Source organism: Halichoeres trimaculatus, unplaced genomic scaffold, assembly GCF_033239565.1.
Source record: "Halichoeres trimaculatus isolate MK-OKI-2021-1 unplaced genomic scaffold, fHalTri1.1 fHalTri1_scaffold_20, whole genome shotgun sequence".
Taxonomy (NCBI): domain Eukaryota; kingdom Metazoa; phylum Chordata; class Actinopteri; order Labriformes; family Labridae; genus Halichoeres; species Halichoeres trimaculatus.
In genome coordinates this window covers 19,967,090-19,987,054 of record NW_027437198.1, presented here as the reverse complement: position 1 = coordinate 19,987,054, position 19,965 = coordinate 19,967,090, and the positions used below count along the sequence as shown (strand labels likewise).

Below are 19,965 nucleotides of genomic sequence, written 5' to 3'. Positions count from 1 at the left end.
TGTGTAAAAAAAAAAAAAAAAGTAATGGAAGACAAAACAAAATTAACATGTCTTGTTAATGGATGTGCAGTGCATGTTGTATAGGTGGGCCCAAGGGGAATAGAGGAAATGTAATTTATTTATGTATCTGTTTATTTACTTTAAATGACATACCCAAATTGAAAAGAGTGTATTCTTGCATAAATAATTCTGGTGTCATAATAAAGGGAATACATAAAAAAAAACTGAAAAAAAAAAAAAAAACAATCGTAAAAACCGTATTTATGACGTCCAGAGTAATAACTCAAGTATTTTGTGCCTTAAGTTGCTCAAAATTCCTCAATTCGGGGGGTTAGGTTTTAAAGGGTTAAAGCTTCTCGGGGCTTTTGTTATGAAAAGTTATAACCGGAAGTCGACTGGCTTCTGTTCACACGCGCAGATACGTCGGTTAAAGTCCTCCGTCTCTCCAAACCACTCCCTAGAGCTGTCGATACGGAGCGGAGCCACCCCTCACTCACCGAGCAGACCGTTCCCACGAGTGGCTGTTCACTCGACTTTCGTATAACTTCAATTTGATATAAATCTTATTGTTTTCACCAGTTCGGATACCTGGTGGAAGTTTGAGCCATCGGAAACAGATTCAAACTTTCTATAAGCGCCGGACCTAAAGTATCGGACAGCATGGTGTTAAAATCTGAAGACGGAGTCGGTGAGTACAATCGAGAATAGACATTTTTCTAAGTTTCCATTGTCTCCAGAGGAGTTCATCGTAGAAAACATATCCACCAAAAGTTTTCTCCGTTGATTTCGAGCAGTTCACTTGTTTTCTTATTTGTATCTAATTGAAGTTAACTCCGGAGTCGAATGAGTTGTGAACACTCGACCGTGTGGCCTTGTTTACAGTGTTGCCTGCCATTTGTGCCACCACTGCACTATTTACGGAACCAACTTTGTGCAAATGCAAGGGAAATCTCTAAGTTTTTTTCCTCTCAGAAACTTTCACACTTGATCTGGGAAACAAAACTTTAACAATATAACTTAGAAAAAATATTTACAGAGTCAGTTGCAGTTAGTCATTGTGATATTACAAATAGATCCTTCAAAGTTAAGTTCCTGTTATTTTCCCATTTTGTATTTGTAAAATAAACCCTCCGTAAAATATAAACACAAAATCTTATGTGTACTCCAAGATGTGCCAGTCTTTCTAAATTTCAGATTTTAAACAGAGGTATTTTTCATAATCACATGTTGAAATACTTTAATGGCAGGTTTGTCCCTCTTCTCTTGCTGTAGATGATGATTAAAATGCTTTTGCAGAACAGAGAACATACTCTGTGTTTCCTTTCTTTTGCAAATCATGTGCAGCAACAGGTGTGAAAAGGACCAGAGCAGTTACTTCTCCTGTGTCAGCAAGAATGAAAGAAACTGTTGCGCATGGACCATGTCCTCTTTTTGGTATTGGATGTGTTTTCATATCCTCAAATGCAACCATTTAATCTCAAGAGAAGCTCAGTCTGAAAGCTTTTATGTTTATTAAAGAGAGGGCATAATAAAACAGGGTTACTTCTCTTTTCCATTGATGGTGATGCTTAAATTATCACCACAGACTCTACTACTTTGAAGTGAAACACAGCCTTTGTTGACACATAGCTTCAATCTCTTTGACTGGGTTAGCCTGGCAACATTAATCAGCACCCCCTGCGTCACCATTAATCGTGTTAGAGAACAGTGAGCGTCTCACTGCCTGATCCTGTTAAACGCTGCTGCTCTTTTGTTCAGCTGATGGAGAGAGGAGAACTTCAACACTCCCTGTGGCCTCTGCTCAGCCTGCCTGGCACACTGCTGCATTGTTTTTACCAGGATGAGAGAGGAACAGTCAATTCTTTACGAGTCCATTTGTCTCTGCCACTTAGAGGTGGGTGGTCTGGAAGTTAAAGTAGTTGTCACTAATGGTTCCCTAATGAGAGGCGCTGAGAGCTCTAATGGACCCTGCCTGGCACTATGATGCCCACTGTTAGATAACCCTCATCATCTCCACATAATCGTATTTTAGCTTCCTACTGCAGCTCGATTCTCCTCTCAGGTTGGTGTCCATTCTGCATAGTTCCTGCAACAATTCAATTGTGCAGATGCATGTTTACTTTACAGGGGTGGTGCTGTAGATCTGGTGTTTGGTAGCTCAGCAACACCAGAGCTGCATTGCTGACATTTTTTAGGGAGGAATCACCAGTCGAACAATGGTATTCAGTATGTTGTCCACTGCTACCTGGAGAAACAATGTTGGGCAAGGCAAAGCGGGCAAGTCACACCTATCGTAGTCTCTTTTTTCAGTGCCTAATATCATATAATTTTTTTGTGCTTAAAGTTTTTCCTTGTTCCTCCTGGCCTGCATTTCTCCTCACTCTTAAAACAGATACGAGTGAGTTTCAGGTGCGTCAGCAGCAGGTTCAGACACGCCTGGAGTTTTTTTTTTTCATACCGTGATCGCTTCTTTTAAAACACGTTTGAAATGGCGCCTTGTCGAAACTCCACACAGGATGCAGCTTTAAGGAGTCTGCTGATTTGTTTAGCAGATGCAGGTCCGTTGCAGGGCTTATTTTGGTTACAGTCTGGCTGTGGTTGTGGTTGTCAGCTTTATCTGTGCATTATTTTTAGGGATGAAGTGTAATGCAAAACTTACAGCATTAGTCTCGATCAGGGTTATTCAACTCAAATTTGAAAGGGTCCAGTCAGAGGATATGTATTAAAATCTAAGGGCAGAACATCATTATATGCATAAGACACACACATATGTATACATACATAGGAAATGAGTGGTGTTTTAGGGGTTGTGTCATTCATGATGTAGTTCTGACTACTCAAAGAATTCCAGTGTGCTGGATCAAATATTCCCAGTATGGCTGGGACGACACGCTTTCCCCCTGATTTGATTCTTATGCAATTTTTGGGGGAACGATTTGATTAAAATTGTGATTCTTCGATATTTCCAGATTATTGCAATTTTTAGTTTGCTTTTTTAACACCAGGCCAAGGTAAAAAGTTGAATGATGATGATGATGTCTACAGGCTATGTTAGAAGCCTTATTTCCCCCCCAAAAAATGCACATCACATGCGAGTCAGTTTTAAAATTTACTCAGTGGATCTGACTGCTTAACTTTTTTCCAATACAGCTTATCTAAAAAGACTAAAATGAAGGATTTAAAAAATATATAAATAAATAAAATAAAATTTAAAAAAAAGGAAAAAAAAAAACATTTTTTTTTTAGCAAAAAAATCTTAATTTAAAAATGTAAAAAAACCAGCATATTTATACATCATTTTTTTTCTTCCACCTCTGGTCTTCAGGAGAAAAAATGATCATGAATGAGTCTGATCCCTTTTCTTTTTACTGACATCAGCATGTGTGGACATTATTCCTTCCCTAACTCCCGCTCACTTGTCTCCATCTTATATTTGTTCATTTCTTTGTCATTCTAACGTCCTCTTATTGGTCCTTCGCCTCTAAATTTTTGTCTGCATGCCAAGCGGCAGTGTCGAGTAAGGCCGGGACGATATGCTGTTCTCACACCTTGAGTCTATTACAATTTTTATATTGTGAATCTTCAATATTTACAATACTTTTTGATTTTTAGTTTGCTTTTTAATGCCAGATCATGTGAAAAAGTTGAATGATGATGATGATGATGCCTACACACTATATCAGGAGCCATATTTTCCCATAAAATGCATATCACAGGGGTCAGAGAGAAACATTTCACCCTCTGCAGGAGAAAAGTGGTAACTTTTTTCCAATCCAGTTTGTAAATAAAGACTGAAATCAAGAATTTGAATTTGAAAAAAAAAAGATTTTTGACAAAGGATCCCAATTTTGGTATTGCCAAACAAAAAATCCCAATATATTGTATAATGATTTTTTTCTACACCACCCCTGATATTTAGCACCCAGAATCTAGAGACTTCATCTGCGGAGAAGTGTCATGTGACATGGCATTACTGGAATGCATTCCAGCTCTGCTTAACCAATACCGTAATTACTAGAAAAGCTGCACAGGTGAAAATAGAAGCATCCTGTTAAATTTAAAATCCCCATAATGTAATTTGTTGACGATGGGTCCGGATCCATACAGGATTGCTTCTGGGTCCAGACCCTGACTGTGGTGCACCAGTTGGTGACCCCTGGTCTAGGTCACAACGTGTCTCATTGATTGTATGAATCTTGTCCATTTGTTGTGCCATTACTTGTGTGATGGAGCTAATAAGAGTCTCAGAAAATGACTGTTTCAATGCCATTCCCACAGGATGGGTGGGTACAGCCACACAGCTCTCACTCCTCCCTCCAACTGCTTGCAAACAGGAAGTTTGACAGAAAGTGGCATTTAAAAGTTGGTTGGTGTGTGTGTGGGCTGAAGTTTCTTCACTACTTTGCTTAAGAAACAAACCCACACGGAGGCAGAGATATGAATTCTCAGAGAAGAAAATATTGCTTTCTCTCGCAGATTTCCCACTGCTTCTCTTTTAATATGTGCGTGAATGTGTGTGTTTTACTGGCAAGAGAGGATGTTGATAGTAGGACAGCCTCGATAAGAATCAAGGCCGACAGGATCAGAGCACAAAGACATGCATTGTGGGTTTAAATAGCACTTCCGTTTTTTAGGGAAAACAGTGAGAAGCCTCCACAAAGGCCTGTGAAAACATATAATGTTGGTAGATGCAGTTAAAATGGAATGGGGATTATTTAAGAAAGCTGATCTTTGTGTTCCTAATGATGGGCTCTATGTGTACAGCTGCAGGATGTTTATGCTGTGGTCGGGTTGACTGTATGTGTGCTTTACACCAAAGCTGTGTTTATGGTGAAAGGCCTTACCATACATTCTCCAGCTCCAGTTCCCACCCAGTCACATCCTCTGGTCCCAGCATTCCTTCATGTGCTTATATTGCTTCTATATTCATCAGAGAGTGTCCATGGCAGTTGAGATTGGCTCCACCCTCCTGGGACCTTTGTTTTATTTTGTCATGGTCTCTAATATCTGTGCAGAAACTGCTCCTCGTGTGACTTTCTCAATCCCTGTTATTTTATTGCATTTGGGGCAATTCTGGGCATTAGCCTTTTATGAAAAACTTTCAGTCAACAGCCTGCAGGGAAGGGCATGGTTACCCAAGGAAAGTAGGTGACATTACTGTCTGAACACAGGCCCCAGGGTAGAAATGGATACCAAAAACATGAATCAAAAACAAGTTCCAGTCCATAAAACTGGTATCTACCTGCAGAGTTTTGCGAAGGTGCAGCCGAAACAGTTTTGCCAACTCCTCAGCAAAGAGGAGTTGTCCTAGAGATTGCTCTAAGTTGTAAATAATGTCACCACCTAATTGAAATGATTGCCTTTTGTGTGTTATTGGCATGGATGCTGCAAAAATGCAGTTGCCCGCTCTGGCTGTAGCTGGGAGGGACTGCAGTGTGAGTAGGTAGGACTTGTCTGCCCGTCAGTGTTTGGGAACAGGAGGCACAGCAACACCCACAGCTTGCTGAGAAGATCGATACTCAGGATGGGTACAAGTAATTGAGTACTAGAGCACTTGTCTTTGTCCCCGTTATCGCCTGTGCAAGCGCTGTTTTTTGGCGACATAACTTGAACACATACAATGTCACATGTGTGAACCAGCTTTTTATCTTTGCCTAGATGAATTTACTAGGTGGCGACGGTTTCAGCATGCTGAGCCAGATTTTTGTAAAAACAACTGTTTAATGGCAGCTATGGCAACTCTCAGTAACATGTTACTGAAAGCAAAAGCGCAACAAATACAGAACCATTTGCTACACCTATGATTTGTGAGTCAAGAAAAGTGATGTCTGGAAATACTTTGATAAAAACGATTAGGTCAATGTGCAGTGCAAGATGTGTGGTGTTAAACTTTCATGCCATAACTAGCTCAATGCTTAGCCACATGCACTCAATTGCTAGCCATGTTAGCACATACCGTTGTGACGAAACTAGAGCCTAGAAGATTAGCCTGCTAATAACCCAATTGCTAACTGGAGTTATGCTACCATTAAGACCATGTCCATAGGTAGCCAGGTATCTGGGAAACTGCATATTTTTTATGCATTTGCACCTGTGGTCCACACGAAATTGCAGTTTTACGTCACCAAAAACTTTGTTTTCTGGAAGTGAAGATGTTGGAAAACTCCAGTTTCACGGTTTTATGTACACACGGGAGAACTGGAGTTTTTGGTTCGGGGACTCGTTTTTCGAGCCGGAATATAAGCCATCGCCATGGGGACCAACATCTCTAAGAATGGAAAAGATGTAAAGACTATAATTACGATCCAGGAGGTCTGTGTCCAACGGACCCTATTTTTGTTTACGGTTGAAATGATATGAAAATAACCTGCGAGAACTTGAGAATTCATCCATTAGATATCAGGAGTAATCTAATAAAAGAGTTGCTGTATATTATATCATGTCAGATTCCAAACTTCAGAAAAGTGGCTAGATCTGTTGTCTGTCATTTTTTTTGAAAAAGATTCTGAGAACTCTCCCAAAAAACAGAGACAAAGTCATTAGTTTGGCAACACTGCTGTGAAACAGTCTGAAATTGCTGTTTTCTTCCACTAATTCAAGAGAGAACTACTTCACAGAGAACTACTCTCATGCCTTTCTTAGTTGCTCTCGATCACTTCTATGATTTTCTTCATTCCCTGAAAAATCAGGGAAACCAGAGAAAGTTTGTGATCTTGGTGCTTTGAATTTTCTATAAAAGAAAGAGCAATAGTAGTGTGACTAAAGGAACGTGTTCATCCTGTTGAAACCTGAGACATCTGACCCCGCCTCTTCATGGTTTCTGCTTGTATCAGAATTCAAAGTAGGCCCTGCATATTTTTGTGATTCTGAGTGAGGTCTTGACAGTATTAAAGAACATAGGCTCACTCCAGTCCCTTTTAAAAGTCTTTTGTAGCACAGGATATGAATCACTCGTCAACTCCGTGTCTGACATGGCGCTAACTCCAACACGTGCATCCGTCATTAGCTGTCGTCAGAGGAAGCTCCGCTCCGTCATATGGGACTGCAGCGAGCAGACAGCACAGCAGAGGGCTCCTGGCTGACTCATCAGAGATGCTCAGACATGAGGCGAGGGCTCGCGTCTACAGACGAACCAGGAACAAGTTTACACTCATGCTGTAAAAACATTCAGCTCAGAGCCACGCGGAGGAATGCTGGGAAGCTTATGTAATCTTTTGGCATGTATCACTCAGGTTGACTATTCTTATCATGAAATGGGGGTTGTATAATGGTAGCATGACTGGTCACATGACTAATCTGGGGAGAGAAGACCTGTCTGAAAGTGCTGAGTCATCACAAAAGCTCATAAAACCAATGACTTACTGGTTTTATTTGGGACGTGACTGTGTGTGTCTGCTTTTCAGTTCACATAGAGTAGTGTTATCTATGTTTTTATGTACTTCCTAATGCGCCTGAGAAGATAATACAATTCTTGACCCAGTTTTAACCAGGAATGCTCTGATCCAGCTTTTCTGGTCCTGATACCAATACAGATTCCTGGGATTTGGGCATTGACCAATACCATTGTTAAATAATAACCTGCGTACTCTACTGTGGGATAGGACTGGTAATGTTTTGAGTAAAAGACATAATTGAGTATATATGGAATTACTGAAGTTAATATTTAAACTATAAGTGTTCAAATGTTAAAAAGCAGTTTGGTTAAAAAATGCTTCATAATTTACAGAAATGATTATTTCATTGTAAAATTTTATACCTTGTAGACTAAATTATAGTTTAGCTTCAGTGTCAAGTTTGGACCTATCCTTTCCCACCGATACCGGATCCAGCTTTGAGGGCCTGGATGACTGTGCTGATCAATCAGTCTAACTTTAATTGTATGGCGCTTTGTAATACAAAGTGCTTTACATGGGAAAAAAATAAAATGAAATAACAAGAAGTGGAAGAAAAAGCAGAAAATTGCATAATTGCATAAAATGAAAACATAAGACCCCTCCCAGGAAATTCTTACAGAAAACAGAATTAGAGGACTGAGGAAACGTCATCTTGAATTTAAATGAGAAAACACAGGAGCCAAAACTAAAATAATAATAATTAATTTTAAAAAAGTACTCAAAAATACTAGAGGGTAAGATCAGTGAATGTGTAAATACATAAATGAATAAGATAATATAATAATATTAAAAAAGTTGGATAAATAATATGGTAAAATAAGAAAGTGCAACATCAGGTGCATAATAAAATCAGCTAAAATAGGATAACAAAAGAAAAAGTATTAAAAAAAAGGAATAAAATCCCAAGTAAAAAAAATCTGAACTGAAATGTAGAAATAAAACAAAATAAAAGTGTTAAAATAAGTTAAAATATAACATAAAATAATAAATACAATCAGCTAAAAGCCAGATTAAAAAGGCAGGTCTTGAGTTTTCTTTTAAAAATATGAACAGTAGGTGCTGCTCTCAGGTCTGATACCAGGATCGGATCGGTGCATCCCTACTTTGAACATGTTGATACTCCTTCCTGATTTCTTTTTAAAACTGATGGCTCTGGGTTGTGTAATAAAGCATCTAATGATGGTTGATTTCTAACCCTAACCCATAATAAATCAAAATGTCCCTGCTTTCATGATAGCCTGTCCTTATTTTGTGCGCAAAGGAAGCATGGGCAGGAATGACCACTGGGTGGAGCCTTCATATTAATGGTAGTAACAGCAAAAGAGAGCGAGACAGAGAGAAAGGGAGGGTGAGGAGCGGGTGAGGTACTGAGTAAGGCTCCTTTTCTAAATGGACTGTGTCAGTGTGCCGTGAGCATGCTGCCAGCCGATAGCTGCGCCGCACAGTTGAGGAAACCAGACGTTTTCTGGTTGGAGGAGCAGGCTCCTTCTCTCTTCCGCTTGTCATGTGGATGTGCGGCTTGCCTGGGCTGAGACACAAGAGCTGACAGAAAACGGAAAACTGGGACTTTTTAATAGTGAGAGGAGGAGATACGGTTTCCTGGAGAGGCACAGAAAGTGACAGTCAGGAGGATTTCTCAAACAGGTTTGCACTTTACTTAACTTTTTTATTCTTGAATTAGTTTTGATTATTTTTATGTTTTTTTCTTCTGCCATGTGTCTTGGTCAGTTTTTGTTGACTTTACTTCCTGGCTGCTTCAGCCTGAGTTTGATAGAATTAAAGAAGTATCAGATAAACTGCTGGTGGTTTGTTCCCGTGTTGTCATCCCTCTGCCTGTTTGTGTAATTTACAAATGAAGCGAATGAATGTAATCAAACTCACTTGATTAGATGATGATGCAGCGGGCCGGTGACGGGGACATGCAAAGCTGTCAGTGAAGGAGAGGTGTGTCAACATTGTATATCTGAGCAATGAAAGTGCATCCCCAGCAAAGGCTTTTATGCCCTGTGGCCAAAAAAGATAGCTTCAGGAAGCTGGGATGAATAAATGTCAAGCCTGGATACAGAAGTCCAGCCAAGGATGCTTAAGCCATCAGTCCCCCTGCCTGGGCCTTGTTGAGGAATGTCCTGAGAGGCCACATGCAGACACAAAGGGAGAGCTGTGATCGTCCCACTGCTCTTCCCACTGTCTCTGTCCTTCTGCAATTCACCGTCCCACGCCTCCCTAGCCAAACACAGGGCTCCTTCTCTTGTTGTCTACCCCCTTCAGTCTCCCTTCAACCCTCAGGCCAGGTCTGGTTTGGAGTCTTTGTTGCCTTTTTTTAAAAACTGTAACTGGTGGTCCATTTCAGTCTGGATCCGGAGGTCAGAAGTGAAAAAGTCCTTTGGTGCCCTTATTAAAAGCATTCCTTCCCAGCCTGTGCTCTGCTTTGTTACAAACTGTAGAAGCTAAAGAGAGGTTCGTGTGTGTGTGTGTGTGTGTGTGTGTGTGTGTGTGTGTGTGTGTGTATGTGTGTGTGTGTGTGTGTGTGTTTTCAAATATACATGATGGAGAGTCCCCTGGGATTTACCGTAGTAATGAGATTCAGTCAGATCAGAGATTAGTGGATGAAACCTTCTCGTTGTAAATCACCTTTTGTTGCTCAAGCAGCAAACAGCAGGAAAGATCAGACAGCTTAGCGCCACTTTAATAGACCTTGATGTACTTCTGTGTGTTTTTTCGCCCATCCTGGCTCCCAAAATCGATTCTTTGTGTGCATGTGATGTGCGCTGAATCTATTAAACCTCATCATGAAGTAGACTGCTCCTTGTTACTGCTGCTGCTCTTATTGGTTTAGGCTTTGGGTCGATTGATTGTGGGCTGCAGGGACCTCCAGGTAGCATTTAGCAAGTTTGAAGAGAGCTGTCAATGAAGCTGTAAGGACAAAGGCCGTACAGCAGAAACATCAGATTTGAGAAAACAAGAGGGAGGGGAGGAGAGTTGATTTTGGAGATTAGATTGACTAAAATTGGGAGACCCTGGGGTTTTGAAGGAAATATGATGGTGGAGGAGGATGAAGGGCAGTCAAGGGTAATGGAAAGTGTGTGATGACCAAATGAAAAGAAACAGCACATGGAAGACCTCATGCAGGGGGCAATCTCTGCGACTGGTGTCATTTGTTTGCACTTCATCAAAATGTAATCACACAGAAGCACGTCTGTGTTTGCATATTTCCTCAGTCAGCAGATCGTAGGCAGCTTCACTGTGTCGTTATATTCACTGATGTCTCCATCTGCCGCCAAGAAGGACCAAGACTCCACCTTTAGTTGAGAAGATGCAGAGCAGGTTAATCTGAAAAAAAGAGGCACTTTAAAACCCACATGGATCATTTTGAGTTAATCTGAGTGTGCACCTCGTGAACCTGTCCACTAGCTGAGTCTGTAGGTGAGAAGCTTATTTAGTTAATTTGACATTTTGAGTCCTCGTGTGCTGACGAGACCTACCTAAATTAGGTCACATCTGCAGGGATGGGGGAATTCTAATTTCCTTTTTTTTCCAAGGAGACTTCTCCACTGATCTGGGTGGAAATGAGACGTCTGCCTCTTCAGCCAGGATGGCAATCAGGATGCGTATTAGTGGGCTCCGCCGCTGTGGGAGAGGGAGCTATAATTGGTATCTCCCTTGATGTAACCTCCCTGGTGCTCGCCGTTGACCCAGCCCTCTCTAGAAACTGCTGCGCCTGTCGAACTTTAAGAAGTGAAAGATTACAACACCTGTGGTGATTTTGTGAAACTTAGAGGGATTTGGGGCTGAAATGAAACACTGGAGGAAGTTTAAAACATTATAGGAGCTCTGAGTTTTTCTGTGGTTGTTGAAGAGGACAGGGATCCATCAGTTCAAGAGTGCACACCATGATTATAGATAAGTGAGATGAAGTGAGTGTTTTGAGTCTTAAATTTGGGGTTAGAAAGCACTCTGTAGTAATGAGGGCCAGGCAAAGCTCAGATTATACTTTCCTGTTTTAGCAAAAAGACACACTGTCTGTGCCTTAAAATCATTATTGTTATCTGCTCTCTCAGCTAGCTTGCTTACTTTTTTTTCCCCCAATCTTGTTTAAACCCTGCTAAAAACTCAAATTATTAGTGTAGGGGTTTGAATCCTTGAAATAAGAATGTAGTTGTAAGATTCCTGCTGACCCTTTGACTGATTTTGGTTCAAACTATTAACAACAACAACAAAAAATTCAAAATTTTTCTTCAGGGATAGGTACTGAATTAGGCACTTTTATAAGTACAGACGGAAAATAAATATATTTTAAATAAAGCATAGTATAACAATCAATAACCCAAATTTTGGGGTCTGAGTAACACACTCCAGCACCTTGGTGACAGGCAGTTACATAAAAACACATAAGGGAGGTGCAGCAATACACAAACCAATGAGAACAACATTTAACAGTGTTAAAGTTAGGATATTGAAGGTCACTCATTCATAAAATAATCAGAGCTTAAACTCTCAACATTATTCAAAAATGGCTGCTATATCTGTAAAAACTTTTCACCCGACCCCCTGACAGTATACCTTAGTGGTACCATGTTTTGATACCTAAACGCTTCCTAGGACTGTGAGGGAGTAGAAGAGTAGGCAGTTTTCCATACTGGGCATGAACACAGCATTGCAAGTTTATATTGAGAAATTTAAATGACATACTTTGAGATTTTATTGTTAAACAAATTAATATTTATTACCACATAAACACACAAAAGTACTGAAAATTGGAACCATTGGGTACCGATGCAGATTGCTAGGTACCGGGCATTGGTACTGTATCGTTTTAACTGTGAAAGGTACCCATCCCTACTCTTGTCTATGTAACATATACCATACACTTCTTTATCAACTTATTTATTTATTTACTTAATTGTATAACCTACAGCAGTATGTAAAAGTTGGAGGTTATAAAAAGCAGTTGATCCAACATTCTTTTCTGTATATAACAAAGACTCTCCAAACTGTACTACATGTGGATCAGCCCTCTGCCAGACTCTGACTCGTGGGTTTGACTGCACTCCTCCATGTCCACGTGCACACGATTCCCTTAAATATCTCTTCTTAGATAGCCAAGCAGCGTGACTCCCTGAAGGAGTAAAGATGTGGAGGGCCCTTGCGTCTCATTTCTCCTGTTGAATCCATTACAGGCTTGCTCCTGTCAGGTTTCAGTGCCCTCTACTTCTGAGAGGCTCCTGAAGTTTAATATGGTTGGAGATGAATGGAGAGAAAGAAACCATACTGTATTGGATTTATCTAATCACAACTTGCTCAGAAGGTTATGCTCTCCTTTTCTTCTTTACCTCATTTGACCTGCCCATCGCTCATATTTCTGTTCATGATGACAGCCTCTTTTTCTTGGTGCGGGGTTTTGCTGAATGACTGCCAAGCAGCACTGCCAGCCTGAGGAGAGATGCGCAGCTCTCAGCGTTTACTTAAGTGGATGGTTTTTCCCCCATCAGTCGCTCTGTTCTAGGAAATGACACCCACTTTCTGCCTATCTCTGGTACACACATGGGTGGGGCTTTTCCCTCCATTGATGTGGGTTGATCACTTTGGGTGGAGGGGTAGCAGTGAAGCGTGTACCTGATCAGCTCCTTGAAGAGTCTGATCAGAGGTGGTGATGACTTTCAATGTGACCTGGTTTTCATCATGCATTTGTCCTGCTGAGCGGTTAAGGTACTGATTTTCTATAAGCTCTAAAAAGAGACAAGTGATAAGACCATCTCCATTCTCTGTCTGCCTCCTCTTAAGGGTCAAATTATAGCTTTTCTCTGCAGCTCTTTTCTGCTGTCAGTCCGTCACTTTTTGCTCCTCCTTTCACTCAGGAATGCTGTGGTTTTGTCGTGTTGGGTGCTGCTGTCCATTTTTTTTGTAGTGTAGATCTTGCATCTTTCAGCTTAAGGATGGGTACCTACATTTGAAACAATACCATACTGATGCTGGGTACCTGGCACTCAATACCGGTAGTCGATGGTACCAATTTTTGGTACTTTTAGGTGTTTAGGTGTAATTTTTCAATTTAACATATCTGTTCTTCATTAAATAATCTTGTAATGCTGTGTTCATGTCCAGCATGGAAAATCGTCTACTCTTTCACTCTCTCACAGTAACAAGAATACGTTGAGGTACCTAAACATGGTACCTTTTGGTTTTACGTGAATCAGTATTCGGTAACACATACAGAATTTGGTTGGTACCTGTAAAAGTACCTAATTCAGTATCCATCCCTACTACGGTTGACATCACATTTCAGGAAGTGATGGACTTCCTTCTTTAATTATATGACACGTTGGACATAGTTGACCAGGGCTCGGTGTTATTCAGAGTCTGACAATTTGAATCAGTATTGATTCAATATTTTTTTGATTGAAACACATCAATGTTGATTAGGGATGGGTACCTTTCACATTTGAAATGATACAGTACCTAGGGATGGGTACTGATTTAGGTACTTTTGTATGTACCGACCAAATTGTGTCAAAAGTACTGAGTACCGATTCACATAAAATCAAAAGGTATCATGTTTAGGTACCTATTTGCATCCTTGTGACTCTGAGGGAGTGAAAAAGTAGGCAATTTATCATGCTGGACATAAACATAGCATTGCAGGGCTTTATATTAAAGAATGTATATGTTGAATTGAAAAAACTTTATACTTTATCATTAAACAAATTGATTTTTTTTACCACATAAATACAAATAAAGTACAGAAAATTGGTACCGTTGAGTACTGGTACCGATTGCCAGGTACCGGGTATCAGTCAGTACCGTATTGTTTCAAATGTGAAAGGTACTTATCCCTAATGGTACCAATGCCCGGTACCTGGCAATTGTTACCAGTACTCAATGGTACCAATTTTCCGTACCTTTTTGTGTTAATGTGGTAATGTGGTAAAAAAACATCACCTACTCTGCCACTCCCTCAGTCACATGTGTTTAGGTACCTAAACATGGTACCTTTTGGTTTTACGTGAATCGGTACCTGGTACTTTTGACAAAATTCAGTCAGTACCTATAAAAGTACCTAATTCAGTACCCATCCCTAATGTCGATTCAGTAAGAAGTAGAAATACACAAATACTTAGAGTTAAGCAGACTCAAGCAGATTCGAAGATTAGATGAGCTGGATCTATGCTGCTGCTGCTTGCTTCGGTTGGAATTTGGTTGTTATATAGTCAAGTACAGCCTCCAATGATAAAACACGAATAACACCCATAGCGCCACTCACTGGCCAGGAGGTGAATAGATTCAGAGAATTGGCCGACATTGAATTAGCCATCGATGCATTGATCAATCAATATTTTATCCACCCCTATATTTTACCATAGTCTCATGGATACGCTGAACGGTTGGGGTGCATGCAGCTGGTTTGCTTGAGATGCTGCAGGCTAAAAGCTTTGGTATGTGAAAGGTCAACCTGGACTGCTCCCAAAGTTGTTAGAAAATGAGACATGAACAGAACAGGGCTTTGTTTACCATCACTCCTGACCAGAATGTCTGCCATTGTTTCTGTGTCATATTCGCAGACATTCAGGTCAATGTCATGGGTTCTGCTTCCAGAGGTTAACATCATTTTGCTCTAACCAGGATGTCATTTATTAAAGACTCTAGGTTAATTCTGAAATGTTCATGTGTGATTCTTGAGGCACAACAAAGGTCGTCGTTTACTTCATGGTTGGCTTCACCCTTGCTTTATTGATTGCTGCTCCAGTTTTTTGTTAAGCTGCGTAACCTTCATCTCCCTGACCTCTTAATGCAGGTACACTTTGTTCACAGTTTATCACTCACACCTGCCCCTCTTACACATTTACTGCCCTCTGGAAACATGTGAGGACGCATATTTCTACACTTGACAGAAAACAGAATGATTCTCGCCAGCTGCCTTGAATATGTTGGGGCAACTGAGCAAATAATTATCCAGAGTTTTCATAAGCAGGGCAAAGGTATGCTGATGACACTGGCACGATTGGGTGGATTTTAAATGCTTGATGCCATACCCTGCTTATCCCTATGTTGCTTTTACGTTTGTTTTGGCTAATACGTCTAAATACGGGGTTATTAACAACCTTGTGCCGCTGATTCCTCTGGCCTCTGCTTACCCCTGCATGTAACCATTAGCTTGTTAACCGTTTGCAGACATCAGCCCGGCCCTGACCTCTCTAACCTCTGAACCCTGCCGCTGAGGTAATGAGGTGAGGAGGAGAGGTCACAGGAAAGAGCTTCGGCGTGACCACTGGGGTAATCAGTAGGGATGCTAAGACACAAAGATGGTAGCTGGAAATAAAAACCACTGTGACATGTGCAGCTCAACTCATCATACATGACACCTAGGCAGGATTTCCAGGATCCTTTAAAGGTCCGAAAAGGCATTGCATTCATGGATCAAAAAAAGGCCTTAGATGGCCTTGAAATGTCTTAAATTAATCATTAAAGTCATAAAAATGTGAACACTTGTTAGTATGGTTGTAAATATTCCCAAATCTTTAAATTAATGAAAACATTTAGTTGTCTTTTTTTTTTAAGCAATTTACAGAGTGACTCTCGTGGTAACATCCTGCAATCACGATAGTGGAACCAACAAACATTGGTGGTTTTGCAGTTGGGACCTTATTAACTGTCCCTAATTCTAAGCAATTGATGTGTTTTTTTTAATTTGTGTTTGTTGTGAAGTTGGTTTTAAAAAAAGTCTTAAAAATCCTTGAATTTTACTTGCCTTTAGCTGTAGGAACCCTGTCAGGGCCCAGGGGGATTTGATTGTCAGTTTCAAATGCTTGGAGAAACAAGAACTTAAAAAAGGCATTTTGCATTTTACGATAGCTTTGATTCTTTGTAGGGATGGGTACAAAATTAGTTACTTTTTAGGTACCGAGTGAATTCCGTCAAAAGTACCGATTTCCGATTCATGTAAAATCAAAAGGTACCATGTTTAGGTACCTAAATGCATCCTTGTGACTGTGAAGGAGTGGAAGAGAAGGCAATTTTCCATGCTGGACATGAACACAGCATTGCAAGGTTATGTAATGAAGAATAAATATGTTAAATTAAAAAAATAACTTAGCACTTGATTATCAAACAAACTGATATTTTTCACCACATAACACAAAAAGGTACCAGTACCGATTGCCAGGTATCGGTACGGTGTCGTTTTAAATGTGAGAGATACCCATTCCTAATCCTTAGTCAGAATAAAACTAATATAGATGCATTCTGACTGCAACACCCTCAAATCATCTATCTCAAATTTCCATTTCCTTCTCGTAAAATAAGTTAATGTTCAATTTGTAACTGATTCTGTTATGAAGAGAAAGTAAAGGTCCTTTCAGGGCAGCGCTTACAGTGATGAAACCATGATTGTGCTTGGGCTGCTGTTAGGATTATAGTGCTGATACCAAACGTCTCTTTTTTCTGCCTGGAGTGCAGGTCGGGGTTGCACACAGACCCTTTGTCCATCAATCAGGACAGTGCTTGCCTCTCAGTCCTTGACGCAGACAAAGCTAATTATAACAACCTTTTAGTGAGTGGCAGGAGGACAGGCAGCACTTTGAGACCTGTCGTGTTTGGCTTCTCCTGCTTCTCAGTGCTGCTTGGCTGACCTGAGCTGGTTCGGTGGGGCTGATAGATTACACACAGAGTTGAGCCCTCTTGAAAATGCTACTGGCTGCTTTCAACTCTGTAAGCTGTTGATGTGGATGCTTCTGAAGAAACCCCTCAAAAACACCCTCTCTGACAGTCACTGGATGTTCTCTCATCTGCCTTGTGGATTCAGTAACCTTCTGACATGAAAGAATAATCTATTTCTGAACCCAGAGACGCCTTCAGGGACGCAGCTCGCAGGGACAGATATCCATAAAAAAGGAGAAAGTGTGTTGTATTTTTGGTGCTTGCGTCCTAACCCCTCATCTTCTCTGTCATCTCTCTGCAGTACCAGACGACCTCACTCCAGAGGAGCAGCAGGAGCTGGAGAATATCCGCCTGCGCAAGCAGGAGCTGCTCGAGGACATCCAGGTAATACTGAAGCAGCATAGAGCTGTTGTGGTGTTAAATGTCAACAGATCGACAAAACAGGAAGTGTCTGTCTCAGCTCCTGTACTTTTCGATCAAACGTTTACCTTTCAACCACTTTCCCTCTTCCAAGAGGTCTTTCAAACATTTGACCCCAAGAGGAATGTGAGGTATTTCCTGCAAAGCGCTCACTTCTCAAACAAATCATTTCTGTAAAATGATGATTTGAGCTTTATCAGCACCAACTGTACCTCTGTTCACAGATATATCTTTCTTTTTCTGTAATGGTGTTTTAAACTGTGTGTGCAAATGAATCTGCATTCCAACTGAGAAGGATTATGCTCTTATGAGGAATGTGCTCATGGAGCTCACAGGGAATATCCCGTATGTGCTCGCTGATTTCCAAAGAGAGCCAGGAATCAAATCAGCTCGGACAAATTTCCCTAATGTGGTTTGTTTGGTTCCCGTCCACACCCCATGAAAATCTTTTCACCTTAAACCCTAGAGCAGGGCGGATTTTGAAAGCTTGCTGCCCCTGGTCAGCTCTGTCACTCAGTAACCAGCCCTGTAAGCAAATGACACACTGGAGTGAAAGAGTGTCGTGTGCTCGCGAGAAACCTGGCCTCAAGACAAATATCAGAGGCGTGATCTGACACCCACAGTCCTTCCCCACCCCCCGCCTCTGGCCACTTCTTTACCTCTGTCCTTTCCTCCTGACCTCTCTTCTTCTCGGCTCCCACACCCTCCTCTGCTGGTCCCACATGTCAAGGCCCCCCGACCACAACCACCCACTTTCCTGTATGAGCGCAGCCTTTGTTTGCGGAGGCAAGCATCTGAGGAATGTGTTGTGATTGCGCAGGCCTTGAAAACACAGATGTTCTCTTTGTGGTTTGGTATATAGTGAGTTGGTATGATCCATGTGAAATGACACCCTAACACTACAGCTGTCACCTAAACCTTTACATTTCTCATTGTTAAGGTGTTCTGTCTATTCAACAGTCAATTAAACCACACTTTCATCAAGCTGCCATCACTTTGTTCTTGACCCTGTGCAACTGCGCCAGCCTGGCACCAGCGATCCTGGCATGATCAACTAAATCTGTCGCTGAGGCCATTAATCAGGATAAAGCCACTCGAAATATAATCCACTTTTATGCTTTCTTACTCCATTTGTATTGAGGTTATCCCTGAATGTCCTCCTTCTAATCAAATTCAGCATGAGAGGATTGTAGAGAACACACAAACAGACATTTTCTCTGGTTGTTGTCATATTGATCAGTTTTTATGTAAAAGGAACTGGATTTGTAGTGGTGTGGAGGGTTTTAGCTCATCAGCAGCCATAAAAGTGTCTCTGCTCTCTCTGTGTCGTTGATGTGAGTGTTTACTGTTTGTGACAAAAGGCCATCTGGCGTACAAGCAAACAGAGTTGATTCAGAGATGACAGCCTCCGCCTCGGCACTTTTTAATGAGGCCATTGTGAATTTTTATACAAGTAATTTGCACGTTGTTTGTGTAGGTCACACCCTTTTGCACCTCCGGGGTGTTAGGAAAATTTGTCATCCAGTGATGAACCAGTTCCTGCATCATACTGGTGACATTTTAGTGCTAATATTTCTGTCTTTTCCACAGCGGCTGAAGGATGAGATAGCAGAAGTGACAAGTGAGATCGAGAACCTGGGTTCCACTGAGGAGAGGTAAGAAACAGGAACCACGTACTTTTCACTCGCACACAATTCCCCGTCTGATTTGCCTAAATTTGCGTCCTGTTTGCCTTCTATTAACTTAGCAAATGAAGCTGCCAGTTATTGATGTTTGATGGCTCATTCAGGATATCTCATCACACAAAAACAATCCCCAAATTGGGCATGCTTTTAAGGCAGTTTAAATGTTTCATCAGGCCCACCCCCATGATGGGAGGCCTCATTGAATAATGCAGTGGGTGAATGAGCAGAAGCAGACAATGGATGGTCCCTGAGGACGAGTGCTTGGGTTCGGTCTACTCAAGTGGATAGGGATCCCATCATCTACCAAATAATCCTAAAGCACTTTCCCTTGGATCTAAAACCCATTAAGGGTTGGAGCACCTTCTCGCGATCAAAGTTTACAGTGATCATGTCGTGGATAGCGTGCGCTGTCAGCTCCTTTGAGAGTCAAGTGTTGGATTTTGGCAGACAAAAGCTGAAGGAATGCTGGTGTGAGTAAATCAGTGGGAAGAAGTAGTTATGACCTCTTGCCGGCTGTGGATTGAGATGTAACCATAGCGATGGTGAAGACTTGGATTGCACTTTGACCCCTGAATAACCAGAGGCCTGAGAATCGAGATGTTCCCATATGCATGATGCTAAACTCTTAATCACTATTTGTCACGGCTGTAGAGGGGGAGGAAAGGCCAGGCGCTGCCAGCAAATGAAAATGTTAACACAAGATTTCCATTCAGGAAATGAACAATGAATGAACAAAAGGAGAAATGTTTGATATTTATGAAACAAAAACTAGATTCTGTATGCATATCTTTAGCATTATGGCACCTTTTGATATG

At 41.1% G+C, this 19,965-nt stretch overlaps 1 protein-coding gene across 4 annotated transcripts in view; it reads left to right on the top strand.

The window, feature by feature from the left end:
• Positions 1–19,965, top strand: part of cyth1a (cytohesin 1a) — a 54,532-nt gene that overhangs the window by 19,192 nt on the left and 15,375 nt on the right. For 2 of the 4 annotated variants that reach the window (XM_074696154.1, XM_074696152.1), the window contains exons 2-3: positions 17,347–17,429; positions 19,056–19,120. In XM_074696154.1, the coding sequence (XP_074552255.1) occupies positions 17,347–17,429; positions 19,056–19,120 (148 nt within the window). Of the gene's footprint in view, positions 1–445; positions 689–8,791; positions 9,039–17,346; positions 17,430–19,055; positions 19,121–19,965 lie in introns of those variants that run through there. The other 2 variants (XM_074696153.1, XM_074696155.1) reach the window with 2 other exon arrangements.